General features: G+C 50.6%; 1 protein-coding gene across 2 annotated transcripts in view; it reads left to right on the top strand.

Annotated features, from left to right (window-relative positions):
- The first annotated feature begins 13,772 nt into the window (after positions 1-13,772).
- LMO1 (LIM domain only 1) overlaps positions 13,773-24,007 on the top strand; it is a 40,717-nt gene continuing 30,482 nt past the window's right edge. Inside the window, exons 1-2 of one of the 2 annotated variants that reach the window (XM_072725691.1) lie at positions 14,018-14,179; positions 18,464-18,744. In XM_072725691.1, the coding sequence (XP_072581792.1) occupies positions 18,720-18,744 (25 nt within the window). In that variant the 5' untranslated portion in view covers positions 14,018-14,179; positions 18,464-18,719. Of the gene's footprint in view, positions 14,180-18,463; positions 18,745-24,007 lie in introns of both variants that reach the window. The other variant, XM_072725692.1, reaches the window with a different exon arrangement.

Here is a 24,007-nt window from a genome sequence, read left to right on the forward strand (position 1 = left end):
AAAGGGGGTGGGGGGACTTTGGATACTTTTGCATATCCTTTCCCTGATCTCTCCTAGCATCAGGTTCTTAGGTAAATATCAAGGAACCTCCAGAAATAAGGAAGAAACAGGAGGTACAGCAAACCTCAGCCTTGGCTCTAGGCCAAGGGTCAGAGATTTCCATCCTGGGCAGAGTCTCAGAAACCGGGGACTTGGCAAAGGAGAGCCTGGAATTGGAAACTTGGAGACTATTTTATCAATTGGGAATTAGGCTCAGTGTGTTCATTAGGGAAAACGACTAAGCTGTTCTAACTAAGAGACCCCAAACTACAATGACTTAAATAAGATAGAATTTTCTTTCTCTCTCTCATAACAGGTGATAAAAAGTCCAGATTGTGAGAGCTGCTCCACGAGGTCACTCAGGGACCCAGCTTACTTCCATCTTGTTTTCCTGCAGTCCTTAGGGTGCTGTTCTTTTTGACATAGTCAAATCTGGGTGCCCTATTCTAGCCTGTGGGAAAGGGGGAAAACAGAAAACTTCCTTATGAGCCAAAGAGGCAAAAGTAGGTTTAATCCCTCCTGCCTACGGATGAGAATAGTAGCTTGTCTACACCTACTTGCAAGGGAAGATGGGAAAGACAATTTCTGCTGGGCAGCCGTGTGGCCTAGAGGGAGGGGAGAACTGAGGGACACCAAAGGGGTCTGCCTCACTCGGGAAGGAAGGGTTGCCTGAGATCTACAAGACGTGAAGTCAGAACTAAAAGCAAGGTCCAGGCCTGAGCAGTCCCCACCAAGACTGAGAGGCCACAGGGCTGTATTGTAGACTCTGAGGGTTTGAATTAGCAGCCTGTCCCCAGACTATGGCCCTCCCACCCAGGCCTTGGGTGATTCATTCTGCTGGGCTTGGGCACATCTAGTTCAAACTCTGGAGTGGTGGCCAGCTGCGACCTCCAGCTCTGATAGGATTAAAATATTTCTATGATTCACCATAAAGGGTGGCTTGAGTTAGAGCTCAAAGCCTGGCTTGGAAAAGCCCAGGCAGGTCCTGGGTAGCAATAGCCATGGAGGATTATGTGTGTCAGGAGCACTTTTTTTCTCCAACCTCCTATCATTTGAGAGTTGGCAGGACCTCTCAGGCAGGCACTGGGTGAGAAGGAACCCCTTCGGCCTCTTTGATCTAGAGGCAGGGTTGGGACAGGAGGACCCAATTAGAGACTGGGGGAAACCAACCAGGAGTGTTCCCGGACCAGCGCCACCTACCTCAGCCCCAGCCTGTAGCATCCAGGACTGCTTCTGAGATGTGCGTGCTGTTGGGACATGCAGTCTTGCTCCAAGGGGACCACCTGCATGTGGGTGTGTTCACTCTGGTGAGCTTGTTGGGAAACAGTCTGTTCTCTGGGAGTGAGTCACAGTTCTCAGCCCCACGGGCCAATGGGTTGCAGTTCATGAAGCTCCTGAACCAGCACCAGCCTCAGAAGCATTGTGGGAACACACCTGGCCCCTGAGACCCAGGCCCGGATGGCTCCAAATCTCCAGTCCTCAGTGAACAGGTGATCAGTAGGGCGGGAGAGGGTACAAATGACTCCTCATCATGAAGAATGAGGACTCAGATTGAGGTTCTGGCGCCACGGGTCAAACTAGGGTTTGGTTGCTGGAGTGTTTGTGGCCTCAGAGGGGCCTTTGGGCTCCAGAGGTTCATTTGGTAAGGGTCTCTGAAGGGTGGGTGGTGCAGAAGTAAAGCCATTTGGAGATTGGGAGAGTACTATCTCCAGCCATGCCCCACTCTAGCTGACTGGGTTTGAGAAGCCTGCAAACTCACCAGCATCTCCAAGGGCTTTGGCATCGCCCAATTGTCAGAACAAGTTGGTTGGCTAGATAAATAAGAGACTATAGGGAGATATTTGAGTCAGGCAAATTCTTTCAACTGGGGGTGGGGGCGGGGTGTGGGGAGCATGGTGGGGTGAGGAGGGCAAGAGCAAGTTCAGAGTCTCAGAGTTGGGTTAGACCCCAGAAGCCTTCTTGTCTGACCCATTTCTCTCCCAAAGCAGGGGCTGCAGGAGAAGATGCAAACACTTACAGCTTAATAGTTTTTCTTTTATCCCTGTCACACAAATAATTATACGAATAACTATGTAATTAACTAGATCATTGTGATAAGAGCTATGGAGGAAAAACACAGAGGGCTGTGCCAGGCTGTAACAGGGAGGTCTAAACCTAGTCTTGAGGGGAGAGGCCACCCTGAGAAAGGAAGTGACATTAAATCCCAGATCTTAGAGGTGAGCAAGAAGAGGTCCCCACGAAGAGGAGAGGGAGAACATTCCATACAGAAGAAACTGTACATCTGCAGGCCCTGAGGCAGGTGCTGGTTCAGACAAGGTCAAGGGCAATCTGCTGCAGTGTGGGAGCAAGTGGTGGGTGTCAGTAACCAGTAACGGGAGATGCGGGAGATGCTTCGGGAAAGCCTGCGGACGCAGAGCCAAGGGACAGACAGAGACCAGGGGCTTTCTGCGGAGAGCAACAGGAAGCCATTACATGTTTGAGGATGGGTTGACAAAATCTGATTTGCATTTTAAAAATATCTCCTGGCTGCATCTGGACTATGGAGGCTGGATTAGTGGGGCTCAGGGTGGATGCAGGGAGGCCAATAAGAAGCTCTTGAAGCAGTGTGCGAAAGATAAGGATCACTCAGACTAGGGCAGTGGCAGGGACTGTGTGATTGGAGAGAGTGCCAAAACTGACTCTGACTTATTTCCAAATTTTGTTAAATCACAGATGAATGAAAAGATTCTAAAAGGGTACAATAAAGAAAGGTAATACTTTCCCCTTAATTCCCACCTTCCCTTCTTCCCTGCTAAGGTCAACATACTGATAGCCTGAAGAGGGGCAGCCAGACACATCTTCTCCTCCTTTTTGTCTACCAGAAAGAGGTTTTCTTTTAAACGGGGTGATATTACTTGCTACCACAACCTACTTTTCTCACTTAAGAATACATCACAGACATCCTTTGCAAGTCAGTAGCTTTAGCTCTAACTCATGTTTTAAGAGCTGCATGATACTCTACATGAGATTATAGGATGATTTAGTCAACCATTGATTGATGGTGATATTCATATAGTTTCGTTTTCTGCCACCACAAACAATGCAGAAGTTACAAGGTTATCCTTACATACAGGTGATTTTTCCTGCATAGGATATATTCTCTGATGGAGGATTTCTGGGTCAAAAGGCACGTGCGTTTTTAATTTTAATAGGGAGTGCCAGGTTACTTGCTCAGCAACAAATGAAATTACCCATTTCCTCAAATTTTTAGTAGACCTGACCATTTTACTCTTTAAAAATTTTTTGCCAACCTGATGAATTAAGGTAATGAAAACTAATTTTGCTTTAATTTGCATTTTCCCAGCCAATAATGAGGGAAAGCACTTTATTGGCCATTTAGAGTTCCTCCTCCCAGAATGGCCATTTTTCCATTTTTCTCTTGGGCATTTGTCTTTTCTCTTTACAATTTAAAGAAATTCTTTGTATATTCTTTGCACGTTTTCCCTTTCACTGTTACATATTTTGCAAATATTTTTCTGGCATATCATTTGTCTTTTTTCTTTGTTTATGGTATCCCTTGTCATTGAAATTTTAAAAATCAAATCAAGTATGTCTTTTCTTTTGTTACTATTGTAGGTCTCCACCAAATTTATTCAAATTACCCAAATCTATTCAATATTTCCCCCTAAAATTTTTAAGATTTTCATTGTTTCATTTTTACGTTAAAATCTCTAACTCACTTGGAGCATAATCTTTATATTTGCGGGGTAGAGATGCCTTTTGTTTCTTTCAGATGGATACGGCAGCATCATTTTTTAAAAAGATTTTATTTATTTATTCATGAGAGACACTGAGAGAGGGGCAGAGACATAGGCAGAGGGAGAAGCAGGCTCCCTAAGGGGAGGGAGCCTGACGCGGAACTGGATCCCAGGATCCCAGGATCCCAGGATCACAATCTGAGCCAAAGGCAGATGCTCAACCACTGAGCCACCCAGGTGCCCCAGCACCATTTTTTTTTTTATTTTTTAATTTATTTATGATAGGCACACAGTGAGAGAGAGAGAGAGAGGCAGAGACACAGGCAGAGGGAGAAGCAGGCTCCATGCACCGGGAGCCCGATGTGGGATTCGATCCCGGGTCTCCAGGATCGCGCCCTGGGCCAAAGGCAGGCGCCAAACCACTGCGCCACCCAGGGATCCCAGCACCATTTTTTAAGACAAATTTGTTGATAAATAATTCACATACCATAAAATTCACCCATTCAACACAAGTCCACTCACAGATAGGTGCTTAAGCACAATCAATTTCAGATCATTTTCATCACCTCAGAAAGAAACCCCAAATCTTTAGCTGTCACCCCCTATAACTCCCAGTCCCTGGCACCCACTCATCTATTATCTCTATAGACTTGCCTATTCTTGGCATTTCATATGAATGGATTTTTGTGACTGCCTTCTTCCATTCAGCATGATATTTTCAAGGTTCCTCCATTTTGTGTCATATATCAATACTTCATTCCTTTCTGTGGCTGAATAATATCCATTTGCTAGGAGATGGACATTTGTTTTTTCCCCCCATGTTTGGTTATTATGAATAATGTGGCCATAAACACTGCACAAATTTTTGTATAGACCTATGTTTTCTCTTCTCTTGTCTATATACTTAGGAGTGGAATTGATGGGTCCTGTGGTGAGTCCGTGTTTACCTTTTGAGGAGATAGCAGGCTGTTTTCCAAAGTGGCTGCTCCATTTCATATTCCCACCCACAGTGTATAAGTTCTAATTTCTCCACATCTTCATCAACATTTGTAATTATCTGACTTTCTTTTTTATTTTAAGATTTTATTTATTTGAGATAGAGTGAGAGCATCAGTAGGGGTAAGGAGCAGAGGGGAGGGAGAAGTAGGCTTCTTGCTTGGCAGCGGCTCAGTCCCAGAACCCTGAGATCAAGACCTGAGCCGAAGGCAGATGCTTAACTGACTGAGCCATCCAGGTGCCCCAGTATCTGACTTTCCTTTTTTTTTTTTTTTTTTTTTTTTTTTTTAGTATCTGACTTTCTGATTCTAGCTTCCTAGTAGGTGTGAAGTGCTATCTTACTGTGATTTGATGTATATTTTCAACAACGTTGAGCAACTTTTCAGGTGCTTATTGGCTTATTTGTATATCTTCCTTAGATCTTCCTTAGAGAAATGTCTATTTAGATGGTAGTCCCATTTGTTAATTTTTTTCTTTGATGAATTGAAATGCAACTTTTATTGTATGTTAAAGTCCTTTCTACATTTGGACCTATTTATCAGCTCTCTGTTCCCCTGATCTATTCCTTGGTTTTACACCCTACCGCTCAGATCACAGTGGCTTTGTAGTGTAATTTATTATCCAATAACACAAGTTTTCTCCAACTAGTCTTTCTTTTCATGTTTTCTTAACCAGCCTCAGATATTTATTTTTCAAATGTACTTCATGCTGGAATTTTTTAACTTCTAAAAAATGTTTTTTTATTTGGGATTCTAAGAGAAATTGCATTAAATCTATATATTAACTTTGAAAGGATTCACTGTTTATGAGAAAAAGTCTGAAACCTGGCTCTCTTACTATATATTCAGATCTTGTTATATGTCCTTCAGTATGGTTTCATGGCTTTCTTCAACAAAGAGCTTTAACTTTGTGATGGTGGTTCTTGTTTTAAAATTATTCCTGAATATTTTATAGTTTTGTAGGTATTGCAGATGATCTGTTTCTTCATTTAAAGTCCTTTCTAGGGCAGCTTGGGTGGCTCAGTGGGTTAGTGCTGCCTTCCACCCAGGTTGTGATCCTGGAGACCTGGGATCCAGTCCCACGTCGGGCTCCTGGCATGGAGCCTGTTTCTCCCTCTGCCTGTGTCTCTCTGTCTCTCTCTGTGTGTGTCTCTTGCTTGCTCTGTGTCTCTCATGAATGAATAAATAAATAAAATCTTAAATAAAAATAAGATTTTTATTATTATTATTTTATCTACAGTCTACATTTCTACTTCTATTTCTAATACCTCTTTGCATTTAGGGAGAAAATATATATTTCTGTTTACCTTGTATTAGCTACCTTCCCCATGATCTAATTAACCTCCTAGCTTTTGAACTAGGTTTTATTGGATTTTCTCAATATATAATCACATTATTTATAAACAAACATATTTTCATCCTTTTTTTAAAACCAGGTACTTGTTCTTATTAATTCGTTTTCTTGTCTTATTGAATTAGTTAGAATTTCCAAAATATGTTGAACAATAGTGATGATAATGAGCATCCCATCTTATTCCCAATTTCTGGAAATATCTTCTGAATGTCATTGTTTATATACTTACTATTGGGTTTTGGTAAACAGTCTATCAAATTAAAGTAGTTTTCTTCTATTTCTGTTTTAATATATGATTAGAAATAATTGCTCAATTTTACCAAGTGATTTTTTTGCAACCGTTACTATACTTACATTTTATTCCCTTTATCTGTTGGTATAGTGACTTATATTGATAGATTTTCTGATGCTGAATGTTGTTTTCAGTATTAAAAAATAAACTCTCCCTTATATAGTGTATTATTCTTTTGATACTTTTCCCATATCCAGTTAGCTAACATCTTATATCGGATTTTGCATTTAAACTGCTCTGTGATTTTTCTTTCTTTTTAAATTCAATCTTTATAAGGTTTGGGAATTAAGAAAATGCTAGCTCATAAAACAAACTAGGAAGATTTCCAACTTTTTCTCTTGTCTGGAATAGTTTAAATAACATTAAAACTCATCTGTTTTTAAAGATGATATAAAACTCACTTTCAATATAGTCTGTGCCTTGTGATATTTTTATTTTATTTTTAATTATGGTGAAATGCACATAAAATAAAATTTATCAGCTCAACCATTTTTAAGTGTAGAGTTCAGTGATGTTAGGCACATTCACATTGTTGTGCAACCAATCTCCAGAATCATTTTGTCAAACTAAAACTCTACACCCATTAAACAAAAACTCTCCTTTTTTCCCTCCCCCAGACCCTGGTAATAGTGGTTTTTGTCTTTATGAAACTGAGTGGTTTAGGTACTTCATATAAGCAGAATCATGCAGTATTTGTCTTTTTTGACTGGCTTATTCCACTTAGTGTATTGTCCTCATGGTTCATCCATGTTGTAGCAGGTGTCAGAATTTCCTTCCTTTTTAAGGTTGAATAATATCTCATTGTATATATGTACATTTTGATTATTTATTCACCCACTGAAAGACACCTGAGTTGCTTCTACCTTTTGGCTTTTGTGAATAATGCTGCTATGAACATGGGTGTACAAATATCTCTTCGAAACCTTGTTTTCAGTTCTTTTGGGTATATGCCCAGAAGTGGAATTGCTGGATCATATGGTGTCTTGTGATATTTTAATGGCAGAATTTTCATTTCTTTTTAAATCTCTTCTGTTTATTGGCCTATTCAGAATTTCAACTTCTACACTCAATTTTATTAATTTTCTACTTTGTTTGGAAATCATCCACTTCCTGGTGGTTCACATGTATTTTCATAGGCTTACACATGTTATTGTTATAATTCTTTAATCTTTTCTGTACCTGTGATATCTCTTTTCTTTTTAAAAATTTTTATTCAGATTCCAGTTAACATACAGCATAATATTAGTTTCAGGTGTACAATGTAGTGATTCAACACTTCCATAAAACAACAGGTGCTCACCACAATGAGAGCACTCCTTAATCCCCATCACCTGTTTCACCCATCCCTCCACCCTCCTCCCCTCTGGTGACCACCAGTTTGTTCTCTATAGTTAAGAGTCTGAAAAAAAAAAAAAATAAAAAAATAAAATAAAATAAAATAAAATAAGAGTCTGTTTCTTGGTTTGCCTCTCTCTCTTTTTTTCTTCCCCTTTTGCTCCATTGTTTTGTTTCTTAAATCCCACATATGCATGAAATCATATGGTATTTGTCTTTCTCTGAATTATTTTGTTTAGCTTGATACTCTTTAGCTCCATCTATGTTGTTGCAAATGGCAAGATTTCATTCTTTTTTATGGCTCAATAATATTGTATATTTTTGTGTTTTATTTTTTTCCATCCGGGTTTGCCTATTTTGTGGGTCATTTCAAGGAACCAAGTTTGGGTTTTAATTTTTCTTTTAATTATTTTTTTCCTATTATTAGTTTGTTTTCTATTTAATTTCTGGTTTTGACTTTATTAATATCCTTCTATGTCGTTTTGGCTTAGTTTGTTCTCTTTCTGATTTCTTAGATTAAATACCAAGTTCATTTGTTTTAGTCCTTTGTTTGTTTAATATTAAAAGCATTTAAGGCTATATTTTTTACTCTAATTACTGCTGTGTCCCATAAGTTCTGTATGGCACTCTATGTTCTCTTTTTCGTTACTAGATGATTTGCAATTTCAGTTCTGATCTTATTTTTGATCCACTAGTAATTTTAAGAGAGTATTTCTTCATTTCCAAGCAGCTCATGTTTGGGGCCTGGAAGTTAGCTTTGTTTGACATTAACATTGCTATTCTCTGCTTGCATGTGCTTGGGATATCTTTGCCCATTGGCTTTCTTTTCACTCTCATCACCTGGTTTGGGTGTATATTTGCAAACAGCATTTGCCTGTGTTTTATTTTTGAACTTACTCTGACAATCTCGTTTTTAAAAAATATATTTATTTATTTATTCATGAGAGACACACAGAGAGAAGCAGTGACATAGGCAGAGGGAGAAGCAGGCTCCTTGCAGCGGCTCCATCACAGACCCCAGGATCACGCTCTGAGCTGAAGGCAGAGACGCTCAACCACTGAGCCATCCAACCACTTGAGCCACCCAGACATCCCAACAATCTGTTCTTTGATTAGGGGAATGAGGTCTCTTCACAGTTAGTGTAATAACTTGATATACTTAGCTTTACTTCTTTTCTTTTTACCATCTTTTGTTGTTGTTGTTGGCTCAATTGAAATTCTGCTATTAAGAACAGAATGGCTGGTTTACTGAAACAAGATGAAGAAAGACTTTGGAAGAAAAATCAAGAATTTAATTCAGATTTTAAATTTTAAGATGCCTTTAAAGCATCCAAGTGGAGATATCAAGAGGGCATTTGGAAATACTGGAGTGGAACTCAAAGGAGAGATCCTGAGTGAAGGTCACACACACCAACAGCCATGGATGGTGCCCCACAGAAAAGTGTTCTAAGACAGCCTAGGACCCAGTCTTGAGGAACGCCAATAGCTAAAGATTGGCTGAAAGAGGAGAGCTGGCAATAGCTAAGACAAAAGGGGACATCCACTGGGGAATAAGGAAACTCAGACAGCATGTTAGTCTAGGGAAAAATCATGTTCAAGAAGGAAGGAATTAAACGCATTATTAAATGCTGGGAGGTCGGGTCAAGTGAGGCCTGAAAATAATCCCTTCATGACATAAAGTCACTGGTGACCTTGGCAAGCCTTGTGGGGACCAGATAGGAGTGAACGCAGAGATAGTGGGAGGTAAGGAGTTCAGATAAGAAAAGGGAACGGATAGCAAAGTATCTCAAGAATGATGTATATAATCCAGGGACTTTGTTCACATGTTTTAGATGAGACACTAGAGTTTATTTGCCCACTGTGGTGAAAGGTCCAGGAGAAAGGGGAGAACGAAGGGGACAGGAAGAGCCAACAGAACACCCTGACAGGTGGTAGTGGGTAGGCTGGGGCCCATGCTGAGGAATAAGGCGCAGGTAGGAGGAAGGCCATGTTTGCTACTGCTTCAGAAGGGAAGGGACATGTGTCCAGGTGTGTATTGCAGATGTTGACAAAGAAGGTAGGAACACAGACCAGAGGCAGGAAGGGGAGGGCCTTCCTGTCTGATACCTTCTCTCATCTGAGTCAGGTAGGAGGTGACATCATCTGCTGAAACTAGAATGGGACAGGAGGACCAGATGGTTGGGGAGATGGAAAGGAGAGGAAATAGAAGCATGGGAGAGCAAGCATGGCCTCATGAGGCCCTCTAGGCAGGGAGGGGCAGTGGAAGCAAAGCCTTCGATCTGCCTGATATAGCACCCTTTGCATCTCCTGCAGAGCTGCACTGCCACCAGGGAGAGCTGGCAGTGGGTGTTGCTCCCCTACCATTGTTCAGGCTCATTCTTGCTCACACAGCCTTTCCCTTCATGCCCATCATGTAGCTAAAACAGACTGGAACATAGAAGCCATATACAAATACCAAGTATCAGGTCTCATACGTTTATAATAATTTGCCCCAAATTCTGATCTTCTGATTCTCCTCTTCAGGACCCTCCTTTCCAGAAAGTTGTAAGACCTTCCGAGAATGCTTACACGTACACCCTGGGCACCATTAGATTTTGAATCGTGGATGAAGTCACTTTCTCCCTAACAATTCCAGCTTTGGGAGGTGGGGTTGATGGGCATGAGGTATAGATGCCTCCCACATAATTACAGCTGCTGTCTTTTGCTCCTGCCATCTTGTCATCCACTCTGCGCATGTGCTGCTACCAAGGCCACCAAGCTGCTGACTCTAGCTGTGCTCATCTTTTTTGAGCCAGTGTGAAGATACCTCCTGCTTCTAGTGACCAGCTGTTTCAGAGGGGGATACCATAGCAAAGCCATGGGTCCTGAGTGACTCTTGTACCTCTGCTTTCCGCTTCCTAAGACACTGCTTGGGAGTGGGTCAGGCCCACTTAGCACTGGGCCTGGAACTACTGCCCCACCAAACTCCAGGCCTTGTGGTCCAGTCTGGTCCCTTCATGAGGACTTCCTCCCAGGAACTTCACTCTCTCTCTCCTCCAACATGGTCCCTGTTAGGAACCTCAGTCTTTACTGTAGGTCTGTCAGAGTTCAGTGTCTTTCACCTGGGCTCGGGGCCCATATACATTCTAGGCTACTGTTTCAGTATCCCTGACCACTCCGTGATGGTTAAGCTCTCTGAACTCTTTTTCCCTATGAAAACTCGGAGAATGGTCTCCTAAGAGCTCACCAGATCCTTGGTTGAAGGGGCGATGGTGGGGGTACAGGGGTGGCTAAGGGACCTCTCAGGCTGGCCTTTCTGAGTGTGAACTCTGGCCAAGCAGAGATTCTCAATCACAGGGCCATGCTAGTCCACATGGTGCCTTTGCACAGATTAGAAAAAGGTGCTTTCTCTGAGTGGGTGTGATCTACACCAGGCACATGGCTTAGAAAGCAGAGAGGGGGCAGTATTGCAGCCCTCTCCTGCCCCTTGGCTAGATGCCTTAGTATAGGGAAAGCTGGCACTAACATGGGCAGTGGCCTAGCTACACAGAGAACTAAACAGATCCAAATATAGGGCCGACAGAGGAAGCATGTTCCTGGGTTCTGATTCTGAGATCCTGAAGGGCAAGCGGGATGGGGTGGGGGGAGTGGGAAGGGAAGATGCCCAAGTGTCTCTCCTTCTGAGTCACCATTCTGGTATCTGAAGTTCTGGAAGGCAGAGTTCCTGGCCCACCTCTGTAGCTCCCATCTTCTCCAGTGAGCCAGAGTAGACTCTCGACACCATATTTCTCCTTCCACTCCAGGGGAGAGTTTAAACACTCCCCTCAGGGGCTGATCGTGTCCCCCAGGCCTCAACTAAATAATCCACACACACCCTCAGGAACCCAGGCTTCACACAGAGACACCCATTTAGAAGAACACAGAAAAGTTGTTTCCTGAGAGGATTTTGAGAAGTGGGCAAGGACTTCCTAGGCAGAGGGATGCCATGAGAGGAGTCCTGCAGGAACCTGCCTGCAGGGTATGTTTAGTAACAGTAAAGCAATCCAGAGGAAGGGGCAGGAGGGTGAAGGTAGTTGCTGGAGATCAATAAAGATCAGTTGAAACAAGGGGTAGTGTTGGTGTCACAAAGGTTTCTTCAGATTGTGTGAAGGACCTGAAATGATAGGATAAGTAGTTAGAGTTTTGTCGCAAGGACAATGGAGAGCCATGGAAGATTTTTGAGAATGGGAGTGGCAGGGTCAGATCCTGACAACAGGAAGATGTGTCCAGCGGCTTGTGCATGTTGGTGAGAATGAGGATTTGCCACCCCTGGGTGTGACACGGTTACATTCAACGCTAGTGGGAGATTGGGAGTAATGGATTTAGACGATCATTCTGAAGAGCACCTCTACACTCTCATTTTCTTCACCAAATTGAGTAAAACTTTTCCAGATACTGTGTGGGTCTGAGTGCAAGCACTGAGGAGGAGGGTAGGGAGAATCAGGATGAGCCTCCCCTTCCCACAACCTCCCCTCCCAGGCTTCTCTCCACCCCTCAGTCAGAATGTGTTTTGATAAGTGGTGGCTTGGGGACAGCATAAGGGTGACAAACTGTGCCCCCCCACCACCAATTAAATTTTTTAAAAAGCTGCTATGGAAGGAGCGAATATTAGTTTCCTGATTTATAAAGCCAAATGGATTAAGCTCATTCATTGCCTGAGGAAACAAAAAGGAAATCTTCAATACCTCTGTGCACATTGAGAACAGGAACAATACTGGTCTTTAGAAAGCAGAAACCTAATTTGGGGGAATCAATTACCCTCTGTGTCCCTGCCTCTGTGGGCTCTCATACTCGCTCGCTCTCAATAGAGATTTCCTGGGAGGTAAAACGTGAAGTTGGTCAACCACAGACACACCCTCCGCTCAGCCTCGCAGACGGGAGGGAAGAACGAGGCAAAGGGTGGGTGGAGTTGGGTGGGGGCGTGCCTGGGTGGCAGGCACCTGTGGAAATAGGGATAGAGGTAGGGGTGGGGAGGGCTGTGGGATAAAAGCAGGCGTGGAGTGAGTTGGGGTGGGAGGCTGAACCGAGATGCGTCAAGGAAGGGGACCATGGCAACCTGAGGTTTAAAGAGGGGGTGGGCTGGGGGGGCGCGGTGGTGGCCGGAGGGGCGGGGCGGGGGGTGGGGGGAGGACAGCCCGAACTGAAGAAACGCCACCCGCCACTTCCTGATCCTACATTTCTGTGTTCTGCGCGTACCCCCGTGTCTTGACTGTGCAGCGGACCATGCTGGGGCAGTTGTGCAAACAGAAAGGGGATGGGGCGCCCGCCACGGCAGCCACGGGGCTGGTTCACGAAGTCACGCGCAGCAGCACTCACGATCCCAGGTCCCCGCGCTGGGAGTCAAACCCGGGCCGCAGCACCCCCACCCCGGCCCGCAGCACCCCCACCCCCGGGCCGCAGCACCCCCACCCCCGGCCCGCAGCACCCCCACCCCCGGCCCGCAGCACCCCCATCCCCAGCCCGCAGCACCCCCACCCCGGCCCGCAGCACCCCCACCCCGGCCCGCAGCACCCCCATCCCCGGCCCGCAGCACCCCCATCCCCCAGCCCGCAGCACCCCCACCCCCGGCCCGCAGCACCCCCACCCCGGCCCGCAGCACCCCCATCCCCGGCCCGCAGCACCCCCATCCCCAGCCCGCAGCACCCCCATCCCCCCCGCCCGCGGCCACACCCAGCCCCTTGCCCTCGCCATCCCCGCGCTGCCCCCCGCGCTGCCCCCCGCGCTGCCCCCCCAGGCGGTCCCGCGCGCACACGCCCGCACTGCTCACACGCACACTCTCTGGCTGTGCTTTTGTGTTTTGTCAGAATTAATGAGAAAAGTTCCCGTGCCCTGCGGGTAATTAGTGTCCTTGGAGTTAAATAAGCTAATGGCGGGCACCTCTGGCCCAGGCAATTATGTTTGTGTATTGAATAATTGATTCAAAGGGGGGAAGGGCCGCTAATCAGATCTGAGCATAATGAATTGATTTAATTAACAGGGGAACTGAGGGGCCCTGGGAAACGCAGGCTGCACTCGGCAGAGGCCAGCGCGGCCCGCGGACGGAGAACCGCGCGCGGCGGCTCCGGCGGCTCCGGCTCCGGCCCCGGCCCCGGCCCCGGCCCCGGCCCCGGCCCCCGCCCCCGCCCGGGCAGCGGCTGCACCGCGGCTCCGGCGCCCCCGCGGCGGACGGACGCGCCCCCGCCCCCCCCGCCCCCTGCCCGCGGGGCTCAGCTGCCGGCGCCGCTCGCGGGGCGCGGAGCCCGGAGCCCGGAGCCCGGAGCCCGGAGCCCGGAGCCCGGAGCCCGCGCGGGGCCGGCGGGAGCGGCCAGGCCGGCGGGCGGCGGCGGAGTCCGAGCCGCGCGCCCCTCCGCGTCCTCGGCCGTGCCGGGCTGGCGCCGCCGGGGAGCCATGGTGCTGGAGCAGGAGGACGGTAGGTGCAGCGGGGCGCGGGCCGCGGCGGTCCCCGGGAGCGCGGGGGGGGGGGGGGCGCGGGGGGGGCGGGGAGCCAGGCTCCGCCGCAGGGCCGGGCGGCGCGGGAAGTCCCCGGGCGGCCGCGAGCCCGCGGGCCCGCACGCTCCGGCCGGGAACTTTCTCTGCGGTTCCCGCCGTCCCGCAGCCCCCGGGCACCTCTGCGACCCGCCGCGGCTTCCGCAGTGCCCGCAGCCCCCGGGCTTCCCGGCGTCTGCGCGTCCCCCCTGCCCCCCGACTGCGGACCGGCTCCCCCAGGGGGACCCCCAGGGCACCTGCAGGCAGACCGGCCCGGCCCGGGGGCCCTCGGGTCGGGGACTTCGCAGCTGCGGGGTGGGTGACTTTGCCTCACCCCTGGCAAGGTTCCCCCGGCCGGGCGCGCCGGAGGTGCCCTGCGGGCTAGGGGCGGGCCGCACTCGGGACGTCGGGGGCGGATTTACCTTGAAGCTAATGAAGTTCAAGCTTCATAGTCCTTCCGCGGTCACTGGGTTGGCAGCCTTGTGTTCCTTTTCTCAAAAAGAGCACCCCCCCGCCCCTAAATTGCATGAGTAAGCTTGACTCCCCAAAAAATCTGAATCCACCCCTGAGTCCAACTCACAGCTTTCCCTTCGTAACTACCAAGGCTTCGAGAATATACAGCCAGGCTGCCCCGTGGGACCATCCCCAGGGGCCACGGCAGTTCCTTAGCGCCTGGGGGATGAAGCCCTGGTGCTGGGGGCTGGGAGGCAGCTGCTGGTGTACAGGGAAGGGCCTGGCTGCCTGACCTTTCTCTCTGGCCCCGCTGGTCCCTTGTCCCCAGCCTACCATCTCCCACTGTGGTCATCAGCTGTCCTGGTTTGCCCAGAACCATCCCGTTTTAGCACAGAAAGCCCTGCCTCCTGGGAACCCCCTGGGTGCTGGGACAAACCCGGACAGTTGGTCAGCCTACATCCACAACCTTCTCAGAGCTCTTGTGCAGGGGGTGGATTGGCCTTCATCAGGAGGGTGGGAGAGACTTGCTTTCCGGGGTGCAGATTTGGCCTTGGCCTCCACCAGGTCTAACAGATATTAATTGCAGCTTCCTAGAAGGGCTTCCAGAAACCAAAGGAGGAAAGTTTGTCAACTGTGTACTTCTCCACTCTAGCTGATTGCCAATTCCTGTGTTTAGGCTGCCTTTGTGTTGTTAGTAGGGGGCAGGGCAGGACATCTGAACTTGGCCAGCAGACATCCTGATTGTACTGCAAAATCTGTAGGGTCACTCTGTCCTTTCAGCTGTGGCTGCCACAGGGAAGGGGCCCTTGTCAGTCCAAATACCTCTGTGAGTGTCACCTGTGAAGCCAGCTTGTAACCCCATCTTGGAGACAGCTGTACTGTGTTGGAAGCAGGGCCCTCAGGCTGAGGCACATCTGATAGCCACCACTGTTCTGGAATATCTGGTCTGCCTGGGCCCTGGGGCAAAGAGTCTCCTTCCCCTACACACCTCCCAAACCCGTGCAAGAACCCTTCCTCAGGACTTTCCTGCCAGGTGCAGTGACAAACTGCTAGGACCTGCCCAGAACTTTGAAAGGCAGCTGGTAGCACCTCCTTTCTCCTCACCATGACCTGGGGGGCTGATCAGCTGGTCTCCCTCTGCTGTCCCCAGAGGCATTTCAAGGACATTCTGGAGCACTCTTGGCAATGTTTACTTGAGGGTACGTGCATGCTCATTGCCCATGAACTGTGTTGGGTGCAAAATACCTCCCCTAGCCCCAGGGGATCCTGGACCTGGAGGCAGCTTGGGTGGGGGCCCCAGGCACAGGAGTTACCTGCCTGCCCAGCAACTCCCCATGAGAGGGTGGATGCTGGATGGGATGCTGAGAGGGTGGATGCTGGATGGGATGCTGAATGCTCGTGTCTAGCTCTGTCCACCTGGCAGGCCCCTTCCAGGCTAAGAGCTCAAGTCACTTAAACGTTTCAAGGCTTGCTGTGTAGCTCTATCAAGTGGAAGGCCTCTGTGGAGGCCTTTTCCCAGATCACTGTGGGAGCTCAGTGCTCACAACTGGGGGTACAGAGAGCTGCCTATGGACACAAGCAGCCCTTCACACATAGCTGTGATCTCCTGCTGACATACCCTACCTGGTTCTTTAGCCCATGGCTCAGCCCCAGGCCTGCTCCAGTCCCTGAAGTGGGGCACAGGGTCCCTGACTCCCTAGAGGGATGCCAGTTGGGTGGCTGCTAATTGGTACCTTGGAGACTGGGGGGAGCTGCTGTAGGGACAGAGCCCCAAGCCCGACACGTGAACAAGAGAGTGGACAAGTGCCTTCAGCTAGTCAAGTCCCAGTTTGTGGGTCAGGGACAGACCCTTGAAAGAGAGGAGAAGCTGCCCTGGAACTGGAGAGTAAAGCCACAGGCCTTGTGGAGTGAATGCCTTCCGGGAGCACAGAGGCATCTACAGCAAGAAGCTACCCCTTGCCAGCCTGTCAGCCCATTGCCTGTGACATTGTCTGGCCCCCCAGCTCAGGCTGGGGTGAGGGGTTGGTACTAAACGTGCCAATGGCAACAGTGCCAAAGCCTCCCTCAGACCCTCGGGGTATAGTCTGGCTGCAGTGGCAGGGGAGAGATCAAGCTCGCAGTCCTGAGGGACAGTGAGGCTGAGCAAAATGATATATTTAACATCAAATATACTCAAGGACTATTAGGATTAAGTATTCAAGATGAAGGGGAAAGCGAAACCCTCTGAGCTGCGGATGAGGCATCTCATTAGAAGCAGCCTCTCTTCTGTTTTCTTAAAGCCTGACTTCCCCGCTTAGGCTAGAGGAAGATGGGCTGCAGCCCCACTCCCCCATTCCTGCTCCTGTCAGGCACCCTGCATTGGGGCCCCCCGGGGCTTACGGGGCACAGCCTGGCCTCCAGGTCTCATTTATACTCAGTAAGTTCCCCCCATCGTTGGATGCCATGGTTTACAAGGCACATTCATGTACACTAGCTCATCTGATCCCTGTAGGAACCTTGGACAGCAGGTGCCCCACTTTACAAACAGGGAAACTGAGGCCCAGCCAAAGTGATTTGATAAGGTCCACCATTAGTCATAGGCAGAGATGGGATGAAATCCCAACTGCTGGTCATTGCTTTCTCCTTGCTTGGGTCTAGTCCTCAGAAGTGTCTGCCAGGGATGAACCTCTGACACATCTATTTTGAAGCCTTCCTTGGCCTATAGAAAATCAGTTAATATTTCCATCCCCTCTTGGAACTTGTGACTGTCAAGAGAGAAAAAAAACAAATTCTTGGTATTTTAGAGTGGCCTTCCTAGAGTACGCAGCCTGAGCATTAGCCCCAAGGCTCTTGGGGGAGAATTGGGGTTCAGGAGGAGGGGAGATGGACGCTGTCTCCCCTTAACTCCTGAGTTACAGGGCAAGAATTTCCAACTCGGTAATATCAGCAGTGCTTTAGGGTAGTACATGCGGTAACGCCAGTGCCTTAGAATAATACGTGCTCAATAAATAGTTTTGGAATGAGAAAAACCTTCAAGGCCATGCTGTGCTTCTCAGAGAGAAGCTGAGACAGCATCCCGCTCCCTGTGGAATTAGGATGCTCTCGGGGAGGAGGGGGCTGCTAGGGTGAGGGTTGTGCTGGAAGACTCGGAGTGGGAGAGTTTGTACCCTGCAGAGGGTTAACTTTGCTAAACAGTCCGGGAAGCAACCAGGAGCCTCCGGCAGAACAGGTAGGAAGGGAAGGTCGGAGATCAGAGAAAGATCGCCGAGGTGGGAAGGGGGGTCAGGGACCAAGGCTGAGGGCGTGGCAGTGGAAGACGAGGCTGGTCCAGCGGACAAGTATCTGGGATGAGGACCGGGGGTGCTCCGCGGAGCCACGCGCCGAGCAGGGGCCGGGCGACCTCCAGGTGGCGCTGCGGAGCCGGGCAGCCGCGCGTCTCCACTCCCCATTAACCCGGGAGGGAGGGGGGCGTCGGGAAATGTGTGCATTTATTCAGTAGCAGGAGTGCAAACCTCATACATTGAGGGAGAAAGGCAGCGGGAGACGGCCGCCGAGATTCCCCATCTCTTTGAATATAATTTTAGATTGAGATTCAGATTAAATCCGAGGGGAAAACACTTTATGAGGCTGAAAGCTGTGTCGTTGCCAGAGCCAGGGTTATGAGCTATCAAATGCAATTACATTAAGACAGATTATACTGGGCAAATTGAGCCATTTAGAAGGTGAGAATCAAAGAAACGGCTCTGATCCTCTCTTCCCCCTTCTCTCTCCCTCTCTCTCTCTCTCTAAATTGCAGTTCGTAGTTCCTTGCAATTCTGAGGCACAAAAGTAGGTGAGACTGCTTTTGTATCTGCGAAGTGCTTCGCTCCTGAATGTAATTCTAGCTGAGTGCAATCTAGGTTAAGAGCCGGACAAGCGGGTAATTAGAGCCCGCTCGCTGCCCGCTGCCCGCTGCCCGCTGCCCGAGGAGCGGCCGCCCCGCCGAAGCGCGCCCGGAGTCGGCGCCCTTCTCCCGGCCGAGCCGAGCTGCGGCTGGACACGGAGCGCCCGAGATGATGGTGCTGGACAAGGAGGACGGTAGGTGGCGGGCGGGGGGCCGACGCCCCGCACCCCGTCGCCCTCCGCCGCGGCGCACGGGAGCACACGCCGGGACGCGGGCGCACACACGCGGGGCCGCGCCGGGCCTGGGGGGGGGGGGCGGGGAGGGGTTGAGCCGGCGGCGGGCGGAGCGCGGCCGCGTGCAGGCTGCGGGGCCCCCGGACCTGGGCGCAGCGCGCTCCGCTCGGTGCAGCGCGGCGGCTGTCTCGGTCTCGCCGCAGCCATCTCCCTCGCGCCCGCCGGCCCGGGAACCGGCCCGGGAACCGGAGGAGCCAGGAGCGCCCAGCAAATCGGGGGCTTCGGGACACCCGCACGCCGGAGCCCGCAGCCAGCGGGAAGCCCGTGCTCGCCCCGGGGTGCCCGGGGAGCCGGCCGAGGGCAAGGCCGCCGGCCCTTCCAGGAGACAGACGCCACCCGCCACCCGCCACCCCTGCTGGCCCACTGTCCCCGTCCCCGGAGCGCGCAGGCGGGAGTTTGGCCTCGAGGAAGAAAGTGTCCCGCCGCCGGCCAGTAGCGCGCTGGCTCGTGTAGGGGAGGCCCTGGAGAGTGGCCTGGACCTGCCGTGGTCGTGGTCGAGAGCTCAGTGCGCCCCAGAGGTCAGAGCAGGGGGCCCCGTGGTCGCTGCAGGCCTCTTGCAGCAGGTGGTTCTGACTGCCAGCGCCCTGCAGTAAGTGTCCTGGTATGTTTAGGAGAGGTTGGGGCAACCCAGCCCACCTGAGGGTAACGCCAAGTGGGTGCCCGGTGGTGACCCAAACGCAGCCCAGAGGGGACAAACCGTAGCAGTTCCCTGGCTGGCCCGGCCCTCCTGCCCTGTAGGTGAGGGTGGCCTGGTGTGTTCCTGTTGTAGGGAGATGAGGGTGTAATTGCTGGGACCCATACTGTCCCCGATTTCTCCTGGTAAGGAACTATGAAGGTGGGTTTGCAGTGTGCCACCAGGAATCCTCTTAGATTGACTGTGGTGGCCGTTCTCTGACCTTCTACTAGTGAGTCTGCCCTCAGCCTGTGCCCTCTGCCCAGTGGGTCAGTGATGTTACTGACATGGGCAGGTGGTGAAATTTTAAGTTAAATGACTCGCTCAAGGTCACACAGGTTGTGGGCTTCACTGCTGCCACATGCTGATGCTCCTAGGCTCCCCACCACCTGTGAGACCTCTGTCAGGGAGGGGCATTTAAAGTGTCTGGCCTGGGCGGGTGGCATGTGGCCGGTAAGCCCAGGAAGGCTATTTCTCAGGGTGTATGTAGTAAGAGAGGAAAGGGAGAACTAAGTGCTTCTGGGCAAAAGAATGCATTTGCTAGGGGCTGGCTGAGGGGCGACCTCCATCTCTAGTATGCTCTTATCTCTTCAGGGCCCCCCCAGGATCTGTATGTGGACTGTCAGAGGACTAGGCTTCTGCGGGTCTGTATAGAATGACAAGGAGAAGGACCCGGTCAGGCCAGACCAGGAGGCAGGAGGCATTTTATCACAAGTTCCCCAGGTTCTCTCAGACCAGTCACGCTATCTCTCTTGGTAAAATGAGGGGCTTGCAGAAGCCAGTGCAGAGGGTGCTTCCTTGGTGTGTGGAGGTACTCTCCCGACCGGGAACCCGTGGAACTCAGGGTATGTCTGCAGCCCCACGGCATTATATGGCATCCTTAGCTTCCCCAGGCCCTATACACGGGAGGCCTCGGGCGGGGAGATTGGGGTCTCATGCAACAAGATGACCCCACCGCCACTCACCTAGGCAGTACTCTGTGCAGGCACCCCAGAGTTCCTTTGAGCTCTGTTATACTCAAGATTTTCCAATTCAGATGAGCCCTGAATAGGAATAGGTATCTGGAGGTCATTTTAGCCTCCAGTCTCCTGCCTCCAGACTGCAGTACATCGCAGCCACCCTCGGCATATGTGTTTCCCCTAGTCCCCACCAGATCTGTAGAGAAGAGCTCATGCTGCCCCTCGGACCCCCCACTCTGTTCAGTCTAACAATATGGTGCACCCTACAGTTCATACCACTGGGCTCTGGGGCCCCTAACAGCACCAAGCAGGTAGACAGCTGGGGCCCAGAGGACCCATTTGATTCTTGCCCTGCCTAGCCCAGCTATGTCCTCTAAAGCATTCTTTTGGCTCATAAATCTACCCTCCCTGCTCCCCATTAGAGTCTCGCCTCCCCTAATTCCAGGAAGCACTAAAGGTGGCCCCTTCAATTGGGGAAGAGAGAAAGGCTCTGGATCCACTCACCTGTCCCTCGGAGCCTGCTGCCTAATTTCTTCCCGGCACTTATGGCCTTTCAGCAGGTGGCCATCTAGGTTAGGTGGCAGCCTGGCCCCCAGGGCCCCCAAGAAGCATGTCCCTCAGGGATGCAGCACTGCACCCTTTGTCTGGCTGCAGCAGGGACTCGGGGCTCTTATTAACCACCCCCAATGCCTTTTCTCCACCTGACAGCATCTTGTCGGAAGAGGCCGGGGCTCCTCTGGTTGAAGTCAGGTCTGCCAGCTGCCGAGGACCAAAGCTCTTGCTCTGCTGGGCTGCAGGGCTTTCATGTTGCACTTCTGAAAGATAATAAAATATCAATCGCTTTGCCGTAGCAACGGGTTTAAGAGACTTTCTGAAGTATTGAATCGTCAGAAAAAAAAAAAATTTTTTTTTTTTTTTTTTTTTTTTTTTTTTTTGCTTTTAAGCACAGTGCATTATTAATAAAGTAATCCATTAGGTCGGGCAGTGAAGGGCCACCACAGAGAGGAAAGATCTGTTTTGCAAATGGTTAAACTTCTGGTTTTAAGATTAATTGCTTTCATTTGGACGCTTGCTCTTGGCCTAGCCATCTCCACTTTACTGGAACTCAGGGTCCGGGCTTTCTAAATGCCGTCGGGCCTGCCTGTCAGCAAAGGAAGCTCTGCTCCAACTTTCCCAGAGAAATAGCCCTTCTTTCCCTGGCACCTGTGCCTAAGCAAGCACTAGGCCGTGGGCCTTCTCAGGAGGCCTGCAGTCTCAGGGGAGCAAAGAGAGCTACTGCCCTGAGCCCCGAGAGCCGGATTAGTCCGCAGGCCTTTGGAGAAGAGGCCCTCGAGTAGAGGCAGACAGCAGAGGGTCCAAGCAGCTCCAAGAACAGTGAGAGACTTGGGCTGCAGGGGACTGGGCAGGAGAGGATGCTGAGGGCCCCTCTTGGGGGTGCTGGAGTGCCCCCAGGGGCATGCTGGAGAAGGTAAGTTGCCTCTGCAAAGGAAAACTGGGGTGACCTCAGGAAACAGCAGGCAGGTTGTAGAACTAAACACCGACATGATTCTTAGAGCATTTTTAATAAGTAAAATTGCCTAAGGAGAATGGAGCTGGACTGACGAGGGCCAGACAGCGAGTCTTCAATTGTTAATGACCGCTACGAGTGTGGCCTCCACAGTGGCCCTGGTTGATCTGTCAGGGCGGGCTCTTGGCTGTTCTTGGGTATGGACCAGCTTTTGCTCAGCCATCAGCAGGACCTCCTGGGCTATCCCATCGTGCCCTGGACTGCAAAGAGTCCTGGGGGGTCTCTCCTAGCACAGTGTGGCCGGGACCTTCCTGGCCCCAGAGATGGAGGCAGGGACTGGGCCCTGATGCTTTTCCATGCCAGAGACCCCAGTGGGTCTGCAGGAAGTCAGGGCCCAGGAGGCACTGCTGCCTGCTGAGGACTCGTAAAAGCCTTGTGAGGTGGGCAGGGTGGGGGACCAGGTCTGACACTTGCCTGAGGCCTAGAAGAGGATGGTCTCCATCTGTAGCTGTCATGCCAGCCCCAGCAGCAGCCACCTCCTCATTGCTGGAAACAAGGCTTCACGAACCTTGAGCAGCATGTACAGCTGCTTACCCTTCCTGCCCTGGTTCAGCCAGGCAGAGAGCCTATAAAGATGGGTCTCCCTCACCCCCTCCCAGAGCCTTGGGTAAAGAAGCAGGTGCGCCTGTCTGTTCCCTGCTCTTCCGTTCATTTGCCCACACAGAACACTAACGGGGGCGGCAAGGGGGGGGGGCGGGAGGGGGGACAGGGAAACAACATAAATTGGTCTGTCGTCCAGAATCCATGTCTCGCTAATGTACCCAGATTAACTCAACTGTAAATTGTCTCCTTGGATGGCAGTGTCTTGCTAAAAGTTTCCCATATGATTCATGATTTGGATTGCTTTTAACGGCTATTGGCTAAGCAAGCCGGTGACTGTACAAGGTGATGCAATTGGCATTAGTGAGGGGAGGCACGGGAGCGTGTAATGCAGTCAATACTGCATTAACTACTGATGCCCAATTACAGGGAGTGGGAGAGAGCCTTTCAGGAGCATTAGGACTGGGGGAAGCTGAGATCACTGGCCGCTGCTCGCCTAAAAGCTTCACCCTTTGCGTGCCGAGGCTTGGCGCTGACGTGGCCACTCACTTGGCCTCTGTGGCTGCCTTTCTCTCTTACTGTCTTTCTCTTTCGGAACATGTCCCATAAAGATGCTTTTAGCACATGGAAACGTGTGTTTTCCTAGAGCTGGGGCCTGCCTTTCATCCCTCAGAGAGTCGATTCCCCACCCCAGCCAGTGTCCCATAGTCAGACCCGGTGGCTGCCCCACCCACTTCCATTTGAGGAACCTCCCAGCAGGCCCCATTTGTGAACAGGACCAAGAGGAGATCTATTTTGGTCTCTCTCTCTTGGAACAGATGGATGATTGCCAGCGAGCGTTGGCGGCCGCCCCTCTGTGGTCATGGGCAGAGGAACATGAGGCCTGGCCGAGGCGCAGTGGGCTGCGGGTATACCACTGACAAAATTGGGAAGTAGCCATGGTTGGATGGGGCCAGGCCCTTCTCTGAGCAGAAGACAGAGCTGGGGAGCCTACTGGGGGCATGCCCAAGCTATGCTGGGGTCTTTAGTGAGTGTGGGCCCCCTCTAGAGCTGCATCCATGCAGGGGGCAGAGCTGCCCCCAAGTAGCCAGCGGGCCAAGGCTGTTGTTCAGATCCACCTCGAGGGACCAGAGGAACCCTAATCAGGAGTGCTAGGAGATTGGAAGGGAGTTAGAGAAAAGGGCGTTGGCACCATAGCATGCCAGGTACAATGCGCTGGCTGCTACCTCCACGATCCACCAGGTCCAACGCCTCTACTATGGTTTTGTGCTCCATGCCCACCATTGAGGTCACTCTGCCCTTATACCGTCTCATCTCTACCATGAGAACCACCCACCTGACTGGTTGGGCGGCTAGTGAGGATTAAATGAGAAAATGTCCATGTATACACTTGATCAGCCAGGAGCCTCATGCCTGTGCAGGGTG

Source organism: Vulpes vulpes, chromosome 11, assembly GCF_048418805.1.
Source record: "Vulpes vulpes isolate BD-2025 chromosome 11, VulVul3, whole genome shotgun sequence".
NCBI lineage: Eukaryota > Metazoa > Chordata > Mammalia > Carnivora > Canidae > Vulpes > Vulpes vulpes.